At 45.0% G+C, this 18,539-nt stretch overlaps 6 protein-coding genes across 6 annotated transcripts; 1 reads left to right on the top strand and 5 right to left on the bottom strand.

Annotated features, from left to right (window-relative positions):
- Positions 1 to 1,122: 1,122 nt before the first annotated feature.
- LAJ45_05601 (uncharacterized protein) lies at positions 1,123 to 3,809 on the bottom strand (the record flags this gene model as incomplete). Its single annotated transcript, XM_046115172.1, has 2 exons — positions 1,123 to 1,525; positions 1,594 to 3,809. 2 exons carry the CDS (start codon positions 3,807 to 3,809, stop codon positions 1,123 to 1,125), a joined length of 2,619 nt encoding a protein of 872 aa, XP_045971694.1.
- Positions 3,810 to 6,343: 2,534 nt separating this feature from the next.
- Positions 6,344 to 7,396, bottom strand: LAJ45_05600 (uncharacterized protein; the record flags this gene model as incomplete). Its single annotated transcript, XM_046115171.1, has 1 exon — positions 6,344 to 7,396. One exon carries the CDS (start codon positions 7,394 to 7,396, stop codon positions 6,344 to 6,346), a length of 1,053 nt encoding a protein of 350 aa, XP_045971693.1.
- Positions 7,397 to 8,822: 1,426 nt separating this feature from the next.
- LAJ45_05599 (uncharacterized protein) lies at positions 8,823 to 9,755 on the bottom strand (the record flags this gene model as incomplete). Its single annotated transcript, XM_046115170.1, has 3 exons — positions 8,823 to 9,146; positions 9,208 to 9,469; positions 9,535 to 9,755. The coding sequence occupies 3 exons, from the start codon at positions 9,753 to 9,755 to the stop codon at positions 8,823 to 8,825; spliced, it is 807 nt and encodes a 268-aa protein (XP_045971692.1).
- Positions 9,756 to 13,368: 3,613 nt separating this feature from the next.
- LAJ45_05598 (uncharacterized protein) lies at positions 13,369 to 13,749 on the bottom strand (the record flags this gene model as incomplete). The annotated part of the gene is made up of 4 exons (XM_046115169.1): positions 13,369 to 13,381; positions 13,434 to 13,519; positions 13,573 to 13,678; positions 13,733 to 13,749. 4 exons carry the CDS (start codon positions 13,747 to 13,749, stop codon positions 13,369 to 13,371), a joined length of 222 nt encoding a protein of 73 aa, XP_045971691.1.
- A 185-nt stretch (positions 13,750 to 13,934) lies between these two features.
- On the top strand, positions 13,935 to 14,811 carry LAJ45_05597 (uncharacterized protein; the record flags this gene model as incomplete). The annotated part of the gene is made up of 5 exons (XM_046115168.1): positions 13,935 to 14,105; positions 14,183 to 14,218; positions 14,282 to 14,300; positions 14,460 to 14,524; positions 14,572 to 14,811. 5 exons carry the CDS (start codon positions 13,935 to 13,937, stop codon positions 14,809 to 14,811), a joined length of 531 nt encoding a protein of 176 aa, XP_045971690.1.
- A 1,656-nt stretch (positions 14,812 to 16,467) lies between these two features.
- Positions 16,468 to 18,531, bottom strand: LAJ45_05596 (uncharacterized protein; the record flags this gene model as incomplete). The annotated part of the gene is made up of 1 exon (XM_046115167.1): positions 16,468 to 18,531. The coding sequence occupies one exon, from the start codon at positions 18,529 to 18,531 to the stop codon at positions 16,468 to 16,470; it is 2,064 nt and encodes a 687-aa protein (XP_045971689.1).
- Between the last annotated feature and the right edge of the window lie 8 nt (positions 18,532 to 18,539).

Below are 18,539 nucleotides of genomic sequence, written 5' to 3'. Positions count from 1 at the left end.
AAAGTGGCTAGTCACTGCGTATTTTGAACTAAGTATGTTTAATTATAATCGGAAGATACACGTACTCGGTGCATAGCATTAGTATCACCAGCTTGATTAGCAAATCATAAAATACTATAAATTAAAATCCAAGGATAAATCTTGATTCAATAGTTTATATTAGAGTACATTACGAAATTCCGTATAATACTAGAACATCAAAATGATCCCTAATCCGTGGATTATCAGAGTACTGTTTATTGCATGTACCCTCAAGTTTTCATCAATTTCAAACTTTCCGTTAATTTTAGGTAGGCGTAAAGTGTTTATGGCATGAATTACTGGTCATTCAATTAGGGGAAGTATGAATAGACAGACTAATGATAATAATAGAACTACAGTCGACTCTTGCTATAAGGGTACCTTCTATAAGCATACTCGCCCTATAAGAATACGACTTCTCGCTCCTTATTGGGCTTTTTGAGTACAAATTGACCCTTGCTATACGGGTACACGCCCTATAAGGGTACCGATTTCCGGTCTAGAGCGTACCCTTATATTGAGAGTCGACTGTGCAGCGGTAGGTACAGTCGCTCACCTACTGACGGTGGATCCTGTCTGATGGTTCTGTTTGCAGTAATTTGCCCTTGGCTTCCATAACCTAACTCTTTTATTGGCCTCAAATCCCTGACCGCCATCAGACAGGATCCACCTTCACCCCGTGAGTGAGTGTAATAAGCGATGGAATGCCCTGAGATACAGGTATACCTGCAAACACCGTACGTTGGTGGCGTTTTACCCAAAACGGGTATCACTGTGTCTCAGGGCGTCTCATCACTTATTACCTACCGCTATACAAGCATTGGGTCATCTAGGAAGGGGGTGGGGGCCAGTCTACAGCTCTCGATACAGGTATGTAGAACGACTACATCAGAAGTTTATCCACTAACAAACTTCGTGTTAACTATATTTACTGCTGAACTATAAGAAACTAATTACTATGTATTCAACCACTCTTCTAATCCTAGTACTTCATCATGATTGAAGTACAATCAATACAGTGTTAATAATATATCAACTATCATCCCTACTGAGCTAAATACATGAGGTAAGAAATACAAAGATTATTTTATCAGTTTAGAGCTAGTTTTTGGAACGTTTAGCAGAAATAATCTGCTTTTCTTCAACATCAGCTGTCCCTTTACGCTTTCTTGAAAGATTTTGCGTATTACCACCTTGGCCACAAGCCCTATTACTCCAGGTCCCAACCTTCTTTCCGTCATTGCGCTCCTGTTTCTGTACACCGAGATCCTGCGGTCTCTTTTGGCTTTTATTCACCTTTACTTCCTTATCCCCCCCCAAAAGACGTCTTTTCTGGCGTTTATTTGCTTTTTTTTCCTTGTTCTCCTTTGAATGGCGTCTTTTTGACTGAAGTTTTTGATTATTGCTGCTAGGTGATTGATCTTGTTCACGATTATCGCTTCGACCGGGGCCATCACCGTCCTGACTACCTCCTCTCCGCCCTGTTGCTGTCGATTTCTTCTCACTGCTAGACCCACCAGTTAGCAGTCGAATTTCAATATAATCAACTAGTCTTCTCTGGTAAAAACATACCATTTAACTTCGAGTCCGCCCTCAGATTCATAGTCTTGTACTTCCGTCTGGGGTTCTAACTTGAACTCTTGTTTAATTCTTCTTTCGTTCCCATCGCTCTCGCTTTGGTGATCACTGATGGCAATGACTGAGGGCTGGTGTTCGTCAGGGCGTGTATCCAGCTGCGGCCTATGATCGTCGTCTGGAATATGCGAAACACTTTCGTGGGGGTGTTGGAGGGCAGGGCCGTGTGGACCATCATGATAAGGGCTTTGGGTAAATTGAAATAACTGTTCCAGTCTTTCTCTGCAGTCCTCTTGTTTTTTGTGTTCCCACGGGTGGAAAAACAACGCCGCGGATTTAAAATATCCTTGTCTTGATATCGAATCATAGTGATCGCAAGAACTTGCGATAGCTATCTCGAGATCCTCCTGGTCTTTGAGAAGTATACCTTTCCTCAAGATACCTTGGCGTCGGATGAGTGCATTATCTATGACTCCAAACGGGGGTGTATAAAAATCGCTCTGAGGACACGAAGAGGGCCCATGAAGATATATGCGATCTTGACATTCCAGATAATAGTTATGGAATATGGTTTTAAGGCGATCATAGGACCTTTTACGATCCTCGGAGTCCCATGGACAGAAAAACATAGTTACAGAATGAAAAAATCCTGCTCTTGTAATAGAGTCTGAACAGAAACAAACGCTCCTTGCGGCTAAATCTTCGAAGTATTCCTGAGTATTGGCGTCAAAAGCTGTCTTGAGATAGTAACGCATGTCGATGGGAGTGCTAGCAAGGCTTTTTTGCTGAAATGTTCGGAGATCTCTCTGAAATTTACTCTCTAATCCTACTTGCAAGTGAAGGTTCTGGCTCTGATAGACGCCAGATATAGGCTGGGGATCATTGCCCCGGCTCTGATCGACGCCTGATATAGACTGTGGATCTTTGTCCTGGCTCTGATTGACGTCGGATACAGACTGGAGATCTTTGTCCTTGCTTTGATCCACGCCAGATACCGACTGGGGATCATCGTCCTGGCTCTGGTTGACCATGGGTATAGATAACGGTCGAGAGAAATGGTGCTGCTTTCGCTCAACTCGGGATGGGGGTATCGATTTGGGATTGTGAATCTGGATACTTGCTGGGTTTCGGTGAGCTGGCTGGGCTCGTAGGGCTGTCTCTAGGCTCCCTTTTGATAACTTAAAATGGTACCGGGTGCATTCAGTGTGAAGTATTTTGTAAATTGCCGATGGGCCTTTGCGCTCTAATAGTTCAACAACATTTTTAAATAGAGTAAAATACTCTGAATGGTCGTATCCATCATCATTAAAATGCTCCCTGATTTTCGTTTCGGCAGCAGAGTCGACCAAGCTACAAACCGAATCAAGATCACCAAGCCTAACAGCAAGTTCTAGTGGTGTTTGATCTCCATTGTCCGGGCAATCCATACTTTCCCTCTCCTTCCCAGCCAAAAAACCGATCAATGATGAATGTCCATATTTCACAGCCAAGTGAAATAGTGAGCGGCCTTTATGATCACGGTATCCCATTTCAATACAGCTGTCCAATAAAAGATGTATAACACTGTGCGAGTCCTCCAACCCTTCGGTTTCTCGTCGCTCTATTTTTTTCGATGCATAGAGGGAATGTTCCAGAGCGTTAAAGCCTTTGTTGCACCTCTGGTTTGGATCGGCCCCAAATCCGAGTAATAACTTCACTGCATCGGCTATCGAACATTGGGCAGCTTTGATTAGTGGGGTGGCCCCCTCTTCGTCCTTGCCGTTCAGAGTTGAGTTAGATGATGATCCGACTGCTGTTTGGAAGTGCTTGGCGATATGGGGCGACCAGAGTTTTAATAACAAATGTAGGGTGGGAATTTTGCAGCCATAGGTATGAAAAATTATTTTCTCGCAATTCTCGTGAATCCAGCCAGACATATTTGTTAGATAAGCGTCGCTCGGGTCGTGGACTCCGACAGCCCAGACTGAGGAAGGGTTATCATCTGCGTAAATCTTGCAGCTGAAAGTAGAATCGAGTTTGTTATCCAACGCAAATCTAATACGTTTAATATCCTTAGTAGCAATACCCAGAGTAAGCTCCTCCAAAAAGTTTTTTTGAAGAACCTTTTCGTGAGGGTCGTAACATCCTTGAGGATAAAAAATCTCATTAGGGTGAGCATTAGGGTGAGGGGTGTTGGGGGAGGGGTGATTCTCTCGAGGCGCTTCTTGATTCATAGTAAGATAGAGGATTCTTAGAACGGGATAAGTGGGTTTAAGTGAGGTTAAATAATACCGCCGGCAGCGTGAGAGGTTGATAAGGATGATTTACGGGTGAGAGTTGATGGATGTTGGTAAGTTGATGATGACTGAGGTGAATTCAAATGATGGGCAGGGAGAGACAATACAAGGCAGAGGGCTATGACGAAGGTATGAGGTGCTGGGTAGAAAGATGGGAGAATGGGGAGAAACTTTATAACTGAGGTGATATAGTCGAGTAGAGCCGTTTGATGGAATGGGTGGAGGGAATGGAGTTGATGGAGTTGATGGAGTTGGTGGAGTTGGCGGAATTGGCTGACTTGGTGGACTTGATGCAGCCTATGGGCTCGAGTTGATGGAGTTGGTGGAGTTGGCGGGGTTGATGGAGTTGAGTTGAGAGTTGAGATGACAGAGTTGAGATGAGTCAACCGGGATTATGGTATTGAATGGGTGAAAGGGGAGTAGAGGGAAGCTTAAATACATGTACCAGGTGGTAGAGAGTCATGCGATATCACTCGGTCGAGTTTCACACTAACCTACTATTACTTCAACTTGCCAAGCCAATACTACAGTTTATGGCACCACGCCAAGACTACAGTCTCATTCCTAACACTCTACGATATTCAGGATATTGAATATTTTTTCTAGTGCTAGTGTTCTGGCAACCACAAAATGACAACATCCTCGATCTGCCATCTGCCCAATATCGCAAACAATATTCTTTTCCAGCCTAAATATTTGAAATAGCACCACTAGAAATATTACTCCAGTAGCATAGAATAAATGACTCGGTCCTTTAGTAGAGTCCTTTAAAATCGTCCTTTATACGACCACCGTTAATAACGGACGAAGTCATCTAGAGATATGTGACCAGGTCATTTTATAGCTAAGTGACCTTTTATTATTATAATTTTATTTCTAAATTATATTATTTACTAGTGTAGCTACGGCACCTCTGTTCGTCATTACCTCTATCGTACCTACTGCTGCTGCTGCCACCACCGCTGCTGCCACACCGCTACTACCACACCATTGCTGCTGCTGCTGCTGCTGCTAGTAGTGCTTGTACCAATTTAGCACGATGGATCTGACCTACTTTGGTACTTACTGGTGATGGCGATAATGGTGATGGCGATGACGAAGTGTTTAAGAGCAGAGAGCCGCTCGTGGTGGCGATTTTATAGTACTGGAGGCATGGAAATAAGGTTTAGTGCCAGGACTGACATACGTAAGTCAGTCCTTCAGTAAAGGTCATTTAACTAGGAGAGTCCTTTAGCCATTCGCCCTTTATCGGGCTCACTAAAGGACGAAGGCATTTATAGTTGTCTTCTACTAGAGATAATTAGCGGCTCAACCCACCAAGTACACCCCAACGTCCCAGTTGTGGTTGTAAACCGATCGACGTGCCATTTTGCTCGCAATTAAGTACGTAATTTACTACATGGGTACTACCATAGCTGCAACCATCATGAATTGCGACGAGATAGAAGTCCTGCGTCCACAGCTCTTATTGGCTATATACGTGATCTTTGCAAGCTATAAGACTTTACAGGCCATAAATTAAACCGCTAGAATTCTTCTCCGACCAGACGTCGACCCGACTTTCTGCCCGGCTGGTACAGCTAGCTCTCTATTTTTGAAACTCTGTACTAATGTAGCTATTTTGGTTTACATAAACTGCCTTGATACATGTACGCACATGTATGTACATGTAGGTATATCCCTTAGCTTAGACGGCTACTCCGAATTGGAATTATAAGATGCCGCTATATGCGTACGTGTACGTGTGGTCATGTAGTGCGCGTGGTTATTCGCTAAATTGGATGCTTCCCGGCCATGGGTGTGATTGAATCTCTCATTAAATCTGTAGTACATCCTGTGGGGGATCCGAGGGGCTACATGTACATGTATATACTACATGTAGCAACAACCATCAGAATTTGGCTCTTCATCTTCCATACCCATTTCTTTTTTCTCCGGCCTTCGGGTTAATGACCATTTGTGCTATTTGACCTCCAATTGACAAAAGTGGTCAGAAGAACCCAAACATCCAAACTCTTAACACTGACTACATGTATGTATTTCTAAGTATAGTGTCTTCTCTCATTCTGGGCGTGTATATAACTGGCCACAAATGCAATGCCGGGCCGACAGTATCTAACTCAGGATTTTCCGCCGGAGCTCGAATATATACAGACACGAAACGTGTTATATATATACATGTACATGTTCCTATTCGATCGTAACATCGATCTCTTCGATTCATTTCAGTACATGTATTTTCATGATCAACTAGACAACGATTCCATAAGATTAATGAGTAGATTATAGAGAGTTCAATACTATATTAAGTTAATTATAAACTTTACTACAAATCGGTGAGTGGAGATAAACTATATACTCATGAAGTATTACAATGGCGCATAACCTATTACAACAATAGGAAGAATGAAACCCAAGTCCCAGAATCTAATACGTGTCTAAATAACCCCGCAACCCAATAAAAGAATCTCTCATCGCACCATCTTACTTCTCAACATGTCCACAGCAAGGCGATTGTCATCAATCATATCCGCGCCCTTCGCAACATCCAATGCTGTTTGTTTGTGCACATCCCGTGCCAAATAGTCGGCTCCTCTTCTCAAAAGCATCCTTACCGCATCTGGACGCCAATTTCCCGCTGCCAGATGTAGTGGGGTCTTTCCAGTACGCTCTGTTGCATCGATTTTTGCCCCTCTATTGACTAGTAACGTGATCATCTTCACATCGCCGCTCTCTGCCGCCAGGTGAAGCGATGTGTAGCCCACCAAGGTCTCTGAATTTATATCTTCGCCGCCATCGAGCAGCATCTCTGCAACGCCAACTGCGCAGTTACTAGCTGCACAGTGGAGAGGCCTCGCGCCAAGTGCATTTTCCACGTGAATGTTCGCACCATGCGACATCAGCGTTTTTACTACAGCTTCATGCCCATAATAAGCAGCTTGGTGAAGTGCGCTCGTACCACCGATATTCGGCCCAGTTGTTGCTGCAGTAATGTCTGCACCTTTCTCTAGTAAAAGTCTAACAACATCGTCTTGTCCCTGTGATACGGCATCCGAGAGTGCTGACGCGCTGTTGATGTCCACACAGGATAGATCTGCTCCCTTCTCAAGCAGCAGTTCACATACTTTTGTACTCCCACTATATGCCGCCCAATGCAGTGGAGTTCTCCCGCTGCTGCATTTTACTCCAACATCAGCGCCAAGATTAACAAGCAATTCACTGATGTTTTCAGCGTTGTTACGCGCGGCTATGTGGAGCGCTGTACCGTAGCGTTGACCACGGCCGACATTAATATCGCTGCCGTGAGAGATAAGAAGCCGGACTAGTGGCTCATGACCCTTGGAGGCTGCCCATTGGAGGGCGTCGAGCTCGTATCCTCGCTTTTCGTGGGCGAGGCGGTGGAGGAGTGGTGTGAGAATTGAGTGAAGATCGTGGCAGGTGCGTATTAGATGGGATAAGTCTTTGGAGTTAAGTTCGGAAGAGAGGGATTGTATAAGCTCGTTAGGTAGATCGAGGAACGGCATTGCTAGGGTAGTTTGTAATTGGTGCCCGGAAGAAATATAACTATAGGTGTTGCTTATGATGCGATAGCTAGCTAGAGCTCTTGAGATCTAGTTAGTGAAAAGGATTTAGAAGTAGGTAATCTGAAAAGAGGGTTCGTTGACTACATCCATACCTATTACTAGGGCTGTAGTTATGCTTTAAAGATCGTGTAAAGTATCAATGGGAAAGCTGAAAAGCGAAAAGGAGATGTGTTTGGAAGCTCAATCAGCATCTTATTTACTGATAGCTCCTATGATGTATGTATGTAAGTTATTACTCAGGCACTATAGGCAACCGCACCTCACACGACCAATCGTTGGGTCGTTGCTATGGCAAGTCTCTTAGATATCGGGACTTGCCGGGGGAAAAGGGGGAGGTAAATATTGGAGGTGCATATGTATGTATGTATGGATGTACTTATCTATTCGGGCTATTGGTTGATCGTCCCGTAAATTCCCTATTGTCTGCTGTCAGTCTAGATTAGTAACAGTCGGGTTGCGACATTTTGAACGATAACCAGGAATAATTTTAAACAAGGGTACTCCCAGAGAGGATTTGTAGTGGTGTGACAAGAGTCGCGTGACAGTATGCTGTTTCATGGTTTATGGCTGAATTTTTAAGAATCAAGTATTGCCTTAACGTGCTACTCAAGGAATAATTAATGTCATCCAAGGAAACCGGTGATGTTGTACGTTCTATGGTACGTGTAACTGGGTAAGTTCGCTTTGATATTGAGAGATAGGTACATGTAATTACTAGAGTTTCATCTAGGAATATATATATACATGTATGTACTCAATATATGTTTAATCTACATACATGTAGTTTTCTACATATATATGTCTATTGAGTAATATAAAATCAGTGTTCCTGATACATCTACATTTAATTAATATACACACATGTTGACCACAATATACATGTAATAATTGCAATACAAGTAAATTATTTACAGTACATATATATACGTACTAGTACACGCACATACTCGGTGGGACCTTAACGTAGCGCATAAATTTGATGTTATGTCACGTCACGCGTGAATGAAGTGTCACGGCTACACATGTGATGAGATAGGATGATCTACAAATCGGTTACCATAATCGCTCAACCACAAGTTATCACTCGCGACTTCAGAGATCATCTCCTACTTTGGTATAGTCAATCACCACTACCCGAATAGGTCTGCAGCTGCGGACGAGACTAAGACCGTGTAGGTACAGCACCAGAACCAAAGAACCAAAATAAGCCGTCCACTGAATCAAATTTCATTGCCATCTCAACTATAAACGGGATCAAGCCAAATACATGTAACTACATGTACTACTCACAATACATGTGCCTCGTGAAAATAACACAACCTAAAACACATTCCTCACAAGCCCAAACACTAACTGCCGACCGAACCTAGAATCCACATGGACCAGGGTACACAATTCCCTTCGAGCTTGGCTTCCCAAAACTATAATTCTCCAAGCCCAACGGACACATATCAGAAACTGATTCATATGGTACCGTCTTCACGTTGACCAAGTGCTGGCAAATCCCAACTATACCCAGATACGCACTAGCCACACAATTTAACTTATTCTGGCACTTTTGACAGCAATCCAAATGACCGCTAGCCTTTACGTTCTCGATATGGTTTCCTGAACCGTTTCCAGAGGTTGCATAGGCGACCTCGCATTTGCTGCGGGGGTCTACAGTCACGGTAGCTGTGCTAGTGGCAGTCTATATATGAGAGTTAATCTAGTCAGCATGCGGCTTTCCGATGATACAGAGGGAGGCATACTGCAGTGGGTGCGGTGGAGGTGACAGATGTAGTGGCGGTCACAATCGGCATACAAGAGCAAGCGCTCGAAATACGAGACGCAGGGTACTCAGACACGAAGGATGGAATTGCGATTTCGCGGCGCTCAATAACACCTGCTCCTTCCTCCAGTGCGAATATCACACTCTCCGCCGCTACTTCGACTTCCTCGCGAGCAGCAAGGGTAGCTGCAGCACGCCTGTTCACCACCGGAGAGGTTATTGTAGCATAGCTGGTGACAGTTCTGTGCGGGCCTTTGGGTAAGTAATTATTAAGCTCCCAGCTTTAGGGAAATTAAGATTGGCTTACATAACAGGAGTAGTAGTAGCTACAACAGTAGTAATGACGGGCACCGAGATATAAGCACTGCAGAAGGGGATGGCTTCCACACTAAACCTGCGAAGGGCTCGAAGACAATTATCTGCGTTGCATCCGGTACCGTCGGTCCTCTCCTCGAGCAGAGGGCTGCAATTGATGGCAGAAGAGAACAAAAGGAGGGCAACGGATGAAGTAAGAGTCTTGAAATGCATTGCTAGAATCGAAGCTCTGAAGGTATATGTTGATACTTTGTCGTGAGTACTAGAGTGATCGAATATCCAACTAGGGGGATTGCTGCCTGTATTTATACTAATCGGCTTAGAATTTCCCCTCTTTATTTTCATTCATCAAGTATTACATGTACAGATGATGATTCCAAATCAAAAGCAGCTGAAAAAGAAAAAAAAAGAGAGAGAGAGATAGAGAAAGCCACGATACTAGTAACTAAGCTCAGCCCTTTGCCAGCATATACATGGACATACATATCGTGACGAAAACAGAAAATAGCAATCTAAATAACCATGCGCTGCGGCTTCTGTACAACGATCGTTCAATATTTCTCAATTGGAGAGGTGTGCATTCACATGGTATAAATCCCATCTCAGAGGAATATGGGGCAAGAACCCTGCTTAAACCTTCCTACCCCCAGAGGCACAGATAAGGCCATAACCCTAATATATACATATACTTACAGGCTATTTGCGCTGGGAGTTCGATCTTTAGGCATACGATTCGTGTTCTGTGTGCGTAACACAACAGCACGAGCCCATCTTGTACAACCGTTCAGCCTGTGGTATGGGTCCGGCCTGCTCGCCGGCTCCCTGTAGCTGGATAACTGGCGAATTTCTCACGTTGTGAAGACAGTCCCCATGGGTATGGAATATATCGTTTGGATTGAATTTCTGGGGACTGTAAGCCTAGGTAAACGGATATTTGGATGGATTGGAACGTGGGCCTTCAATTATGGCTTAATGACTATAATATTTCCGAACCCAAATCAAAGGGCTTTGCATAAAGAATTAAGTATGTGAGTTCCCGAAAGATCGTATTGTTGGTAGCTGAAATAGTTATAACCCGGCGCATATATCTACAGAGATACCTGAATTAAGATATATATCGCACCCACATGTATAGCTTTTTTATAAACACAACATGTAGGTAATTATAAACACCACTTCAATACAAGTATCTATAACATGCAATTAGATATCTCTATTGATACACGTGGGTATATTATACAAGACTTCACTGGGCCACACTAATATATAATGCGGCTCTCCATAATGTGTAAACCTATCCGTCAACATCTTGAAATTAATCACTGATAAGCGCGATCATAACATAGATCGAGTGCTTAAGCTTCCAGCCATGAACAGCACAATCAACGTATGTTATAAGTAATATCGTATGATCTGGAATTGCAAGCGATTTTATCATTGACTTATACATACAGGGATTACGCTGGGTCTATACATGTACTTACGTGTAGATTACTCATAGGAGTAGTGACTCTTCTCTATATATTGCGCCTAAAATACATGTATCTAGGCATGAATATTCTGAGATGTGGAAACCTACATGTAGACAGATAGAATGCCAAGAAGATCGGAGGAAGCGAGAGTGAGACATGTCTCAGCTCAACTATCTACACTCTTTGCATATTTGTACATACATACTTCCTACCTACTGTCGTTCACGGGGTATTGACGGGCACTGGGTGTTGACGAACAAACCAAAAAAGAGACAGCCAAGCCAAGGTTTGCCTGCAATCCGTCAGCACCCAGTGTCCGCCAATACCCCGTGAACGACAGTACCTATGTACTTTATCTAATAGCTTTACCGTACCTACATGTACCACAAGCATGCACAGACGCCGATGGCACGTGCACGCTAAAAAGCTAAATCCTTTGTTTCCATGGACCATGGATCCAGGAGCCTGGATAGATCATTGGTTCAATTGACTTTGAAAAACGTCGGCCACGAAAGTTTCAATTGCTCATATAGCCATGGATGGTTCTTGTTTGATTCATACAAGCTCAATTTTTCAGCCGCTTGCCCATATTAACGATCCTGTAGGCTATGCCTAAACAACATGCACTTACTTAAATGCCTATATACTTTACCACCCACGAGTAGACGGTCGAAAACGTGCGGGGTATTTCTGTCATGACCTATGGGTACCCACAAAGCGCTACTAGCCCAGATCAAGTGGAGTACCTGCATTTGCATCTGCATGGGCATACCCTCCTACCTGCACGCGAGCCTGTAAGGCTAAATAAATCTCCTGCTTATCAAAGTTTGTGGCACCTGAAAATTTGCCACCAACTTCTTAGGTATCCTATCGGTGTCACCTAACTTCTTCTTTCCTTCTTCTTTTTTTCCTTTCTTCTTTTTTGAGCACACTGCCGAGCTCGCACAGACAGGGCCGGGGGAGCTAGTCCTATTAATATTAGAGGATGCTCCTTTGAGGCACCCACTATCTATTTAGGCATATCATACAATCACAGTTTATCAATATTCTGGAAAGCATGGCTATTCTGGGAATGGACCTCGCCGTACCATGATGGTTAAGGAAGCTCAGCGATTCTAGCGCATTAGCCCCACCACCCCCCGGGTCCTACTCTCTCTCTGGGCAAAAGTTTAATTAGCGAGAAGGAGATTTTCGTTGCGGCCCTAGATTATGGACATGGTACATATGCCACGTCAAGAGATATTGAGGCGGCTTCGTCGTCAACAGGCCTGTCGTTGTATATCTCGATCAAGTAATGAATCGCAGCTGGCGGAAGAGCTGTGACTGTGGCTTGCGCTCATGGTGCAGTGTGGTGTGTAACGAAGGTAGGTACATGTAGCCATCTATAATATCCGGAAACTTCTCGATTTTCTCGTAATTACCACTCAAGCACTTGCACGAGAACAGAAAGACAGTGGTCAATGATATCTCGAACCGGGTCTAAGTCATGATGTTATGACATGGGATGGGTAGGTGGTAGGTACTTGTTGGATATCTACCCATATTGCTACATACAGTACTAGCCACCACTAGGAGAAGAGCTCTTAGCACTTTGGGTCCGGGGGGGGGGGGGGGGGGGGGGCTAACGATCCTAGCTGTAACAATGAGAGTACTAGGTGATTACATGTAGTAATGCTTGATACGAATATGTGTATTGTGTGTACTGTAACCAATATGCCACGTCAATATTGTTTCGACGATGGTGAAGATGAGCTGCCAGTTGAAGAGAAACGGAGAGTCTGATAAGACAGGAAGGGAGTTAGGTGAGCTGTGATTCAGATTCCAAAATGATAAACGCTTAGAGGCGTTAATTTCAAGGTGGACGGTCTCGAAGGCCTCCGCGGAAATAGTCACAACTCTCCTAAAGTCATTGACCGCTTCAAAGACCAGTGGTTTTTTTTTTCTTTTGCTGATATCCATGCAAACTTCATGGACCAATCTCCACTTTTAATAATATCCATAAGCCACATCAACTTGAAAAAATAATCGAAAATAAATCGTTCATGAGGTTTGCGTTCACGAAAGGCTAGGCCTATAGCTCTTGCTGTATTCAGGCAGCATTTCTTGCACGTGTTATATAATCTAGATTCCTGCAGAAGAGGAGTCTGTGCCTGTAAATTTTCAGCCCATGGGAACCTCCGGCCAAATAACAGGACCAGATGATAGTCCAAGTGAGAAAATGAAAGAAATGTATATTCTGTAGTTACGCCTAAAGTGAATAACCATAGCTATCGCAAAAAAGGAAAAAAAGAAGAACCCAATCCATGCGCCACATACTATCCTTTTAGTTCAAGCCGCAAGCTCTTGTGGTTTGTTTATGCATAGTACCTATAACCCGTCAGCACTGGTTCCCGAAAAAAGACTTGTAACTAGGCCGTACATTTCCAACGAGGATCCATTTCCAATCTCGTAGTCGGCAAGTGTGATATGGTCCTTAAACGTCGAATACCACTTCTTAAGAATAATCTGCACGCCAAGGTCAGTCTCTCGTCCACTCTCCCTTCTTGACAGGTGCCTACCTTCTCCGGAGCAGTTCCGATCTGGGCCGCGACAAGCTTCTTAAAGTCCCCGATGGTATCGTCAGGGTCGCATTTCACGCGGATTTTCTTCCCGAGACGATCGTTGCTAGGCGTGACATTAGCAGGATAGTATCTGTGTGGAAATCGCAAAGAGACTTACCAAGTGACTTCAATCATAGCTGCTGTTGCTGTTGAGACTTAATTTTTGGTGGGGTTGTGGGGTTGATCTGATCTGATCTGAGACGCGATGGAGTAATCAAGATCAAGAGGTGACGTTCTTGGCGCCGATGACGATCTAGGCAGAACTGTAGCTAGGAATCGCGCTAAACCCTACCTTAACATCATATCAACAACAGTTAACTATGGCGTCCAGCTGGATCTATCTCGCCATCGGCAGCGGACTCGCAGCTGGCCTCAATGGGCTCTTTGCAAAGCTTGTTACAACGACGTTAACGACCTCATTTGCGTCTGCAATCGCGCGGGCGTTTTCGTTACCGGAGGATGAGAAGGTGGTTGAGTATATTGTTCGAGGGGTACGCGCTCTGAGTTCCTAGTACTTGTAAGCTACACATGTTACATATATTAGGTATTGACTTGGACTTTTCTATAGCTCTTCTTTGGACTGAATTTGTTGTTCAATGCTATCGTGAGTCTGAATTCTTTTAGTTTACACCACATATAGATTATATCTAACCTTTTGTACTCGTAGATGTGGGGTTTATTTACTGGTTAGTTAGGACCTAGCTCAGTTGATATTTAGAGCACCATTTCTTCAATTATGCCAAAGATTGCTCCTATCTATTCAGGGATAATTCATTGCCGAAACCAAACAGTCAACGCCTTTTACTATTACTATCTACACATACTAACAAATCATTCATCTCCAGCTGCACTAGCCAAAGGCTCCTCCGCCACAAAAGTCAGCATCGTCAACACCTCCTCAAATTTCATGGTACGCCTTCACTGCCTTATCCCCAATATCAAAGCTAATACACATAGATCACCGCCATCCTTGGCTGGCTCGTCTTCTCCGAGTCCCTACCGGGCACATGGTGGCTAGGAGCTAGTCTACTAGTTGCCGGGAACGTGGTCATCGGCATGCGAGATGATGGGTCCGCTGCTAACACGGGATACGAGGCCGTTAGGACCGAGGAGCCGGAAGAAGAGGAACTGCAGTCTAGGCGCAATAGTGAGAGCGAGAGTGAGAGTGAGAGTGAAGAGTCCCGGGAACCCAGATGATTGGTCGAAGTTCTTGTTTATTGACATTTTTTATTCCCGGTTTCTCGTGTCAGAGAAGGATCGATAGATGAATGATGAGTATTTGATGCTATTCTGTGGCGGCATATAAGGTGGTGTCATTATTGTATGCTAGATAATATACTGTGTTTTCAATCATTGACAACCGGTTCGGGCCGCGCGGGCCTGAACCAAATTGTAAAGAACTTAAGCTCAAGCTCGGCGGGTCCCGCCCCCAAGCTATAAAAAGCCGGGCCGGGTCGAGTTTACGGTTCCATGGACACGTATACCTGACCCGATCCATGAATTAGAGCTGAGATGCCAAGGGGGACATCGATATCTCTAAGTACATCTATGTAGCGCCCAGCCAGCACCGCCATGGAAATACCAGCTACTGTAGTGTACGGCTTCCCTGCGTGAAGCACTACATGTGCTCTACATCCCGTACTGGCTAGCAGTTCTACTCAAATCTACGCCCCCATCACGCTCACCCGGCGGATAGAACCTCCCACCACTCTATATGTATGTACTTTAATCTCACCTGTTATATTATACTTGTATACTCTTGGGTACGGCTGCCGCTCTTGACTAGACCCAGCGGTTCTATTAGAATGCTCTCTCCGTCAACAGGTGTTGTTGGCCCGGAACGTCTAGATTTTGGCCTTGTCGTACCTCATGTAGTTTACAATGCCGGTATGTCGACCTTCTTATACTCATACATGTAGCGTAGCTCAAGAGGCGCGTCATCCCACCCAGTCCATCCTTGTATTGTATGTACAGCGGGATGCCATAAATCATCGGAAGGTGAGGTCGCAACGCCGCAACGCCTGACTGCAATGCCTGACCACAAATTTTTTCCATAACCACCGATGGCGCCCAGAGACAGTGTACCCCATTCTCCTACAACTATTAAGTTTGTAAAGGTATACACCACAACCCTTACAACTCAGCGGTTGGAGGAGTGTGGGGTAGATGTTCTGGAGGACTAGCTTACCTATTCCCCTGACTTAAATCCCATTGAACATGTTTGAGTACATCTCAAGAAGCTTTACCATCAACACTACCCCCATTTGGGATATGATACTAGATCACCTTAAGTATTGAAGCCCCTTATGGAGGAAGGTCTAATTCATTGCTGGGAACTGTTACCTGATGATTTATTCTCTAGAGATTTGGTAGCTAGTTGAAAGCATGCCTAGGAGAATAGAGCTGTTATAAAGGCAAGGGGTTGGTATGCAAGATATTAAATGTCCAATTATCTTTATTTAGCTACTATTGAACAACTATACAAAAAAACAGCTCTCCAAAGGGTCAATTGTGGTTGCTGGGTGGTAGTCATGATGGGGCGGGAGGTGTCGAAACCCGTTGCTACGCCGCCCCATACGATGATTTATGTCCTAGAACTATACCTAGCTATGGCTGACGTTCAGAATAGACACTTCGTTTAAACAGATAATTTAGCTATATCTGTTCCGCGCTTTTTATTATCGTCATCCCCAAACCCCCGTTAAATACGCGTAGGGGTTATCTCGAGTAGATAAAAGAGAAAGTACATAATTTATATTACAAACCCGCACTCCAAACCATAAAAGAGAAGTAAAAAGTAAATCATTGTCAATTAGAAGGAAACCTAAGAAGACCCATATGCCTGCGTGAACTTTACAACTTCAACCCACTGCTTCCATTCCCTCTCGCTTTTTCCTTCGCAAGTCCCCCGTCAATATTTCTTTGCTCGCCTTGCTTCCCGATCACCTTAACACCGCCCTTCCTGAGGCTATCCATAACATCCTTCTTACTACCTTCCTTTGCATTGGCACCACCCTTGTTGCCCTCTATAGCATTCTTCTTCCTGATCTTCTCCTTCTCCCTGCGGCGTCTTCGTTGCTTATCGTCCCGAGTCATCTCTCTTGTCGAAATAGCTGCACCACCCTTGGTAACGATTTCGCGTCCAGAACCTCCGCCAACCGAAAGAATAGCTTTGCCCTTGTGAGGCGCATAAACCTCCTGGGGCGCAAGCATAGATATATTCGCGGCCAGCATGCCCCCGGCCGCAGCTGTAGGTTGCGCTTCTTCCATTGAAATAGCAGCGACATCTGCGACAATTGATAGCGAGGCCTTCGGCGGCTTGGGGGTGTAGTGCCAACTTGTCAGGGAATCCAGTTTTCTGTTCACGTCCGCGAATAGTTCCTCGATTTCAGCGTGTTCCTTCGATAGCTTCTCATCTTTGGCTGTTGGGTTATTTTCCGGGTCGATGGCCCTGAGATGCTCCTTCTCATATATTTCCGCAAGTCCCTCTGTCGCCTTGGAATCATCAAGCTCGATACGGCCTCTGCGGACCTTCCCAGAAACATCATCCGGGCGACGACGAATCACTTCGTCGAAGTCGGATGCAAGAATCCGACGCTTGATCATGTCTTCGAGGCCTTCCGTCACTTCCTGAGTAATTACTGGTACTGGCTTCCCGGATCGCTCGAACTCAAGATCTTCCTCAAGGAGGGAATTGAGGGGCCGGTTATTAGCACGGGCTTCACCGGAAAGTGTCCATTCACGTTTCGCAACGTTTGCTGCTTCGAGGGCGCGAATCTGTTCAATGAGAGTAGCCTGGCGTTTCTCATGGGAAGACCGACGTGAGAGAGGGTCAGAAGGGTCAGCGGCCATATCAACATCAGAACCATCCTCCTCTTCATCGTCAAAGAGGTCACGGCGGACACGGTCCATGTCGTTCTCAATGGCAGTAAAATCATCATCTTCATCACCCGCAGATCTCTTAACAGGTGCTTGCTTCCAGGACTTTTTCTCGTGGGGCGTGTGATTCCTATTTGAAGCTTTACGGGGAGGAGGGGCAAAAAAGTCTTCATACATTAGATCATTGGCATTTTCTTGATCGTCACCGTCGAGATCGTCGGATTCTTCGTAATCGTCCTTAGAGACTTTTTCCTTTAGGGGCGCATCTTCTTCATCTTCTTCGTCACCCCCGAGAGTGGCTGGGTCTTGGTTATAGTCGATGCCTTCTTCCTCATCGTCCGAGTTTTCTGGTCCTCCACGCATGTCTTGGAGCTCTAGTAATTCTGTTTGACGATTGAAGTCGTCAATGGAGAAGAAACCATCATTTAGGCCGTGAACATCTTCTGTGTATTCTTCAGCCTCTTCATCTTCCTCCGCTCCCTCGTCCGTCTCTTCAGTGCCGGACCCAACGTCCATTTGGTCGTATTCGTCGCGGAATTGGACACCACCCTCATCTTCATCGTCACTATCGCTGTCGCTGTCGGGCACTTCCTGGTCCAATTCTTCCTCGGGAACTTCTTCATATTCTAATGAATCTTCGGCGTCGCTCTCAGCCGAACTCTCACTGTTTTCCTCCTCCTCATCAAAGTGCGCCGCTTTTCGCTTTTTTCCGTTCACAACCGCTTCGTCATGAACGGGACCAATGGCCTTTCTCTCACCTACCCCACTCTCAACAGCATCCACCACAATTTTAACCTGCTCCCACACCTGGTCCACGTCAAAGCCTTCCAGATAAATCTTCTCCAATACATCCGGCTTCTTCCCACTCTGATTCTGTTTCTCCTTCCCCGCGAACACTGCCGCTAGCGGGTCAAGGTACTGCTTTGCCATGACGAGCGCAGCATTGTGTAGATTTGCCCCTGGCTGCAAAAACTCGTGCGGGCTCGCAGAGAGTGCTTGCAGCAGCAATGGGGAGGGACCGCCGCTGCCTCCGTTCATGGTGGATT

Source organism: Morchella importuna, assembly GCF_003444635.1.
Source record: "Morchella importuna strain M04M26 chromosome Unknown Morimp01GS015, whole genome shotgun sequence".
NCBI lineage: Eukaryota > Fungi > Ascomycota > Pezizomycetes > Pezizales > Morchellaceae > Morchella > Morchella importuna.
This window is presented reverse-complemented; position numbering and strand designations above follow the sequence as displayed.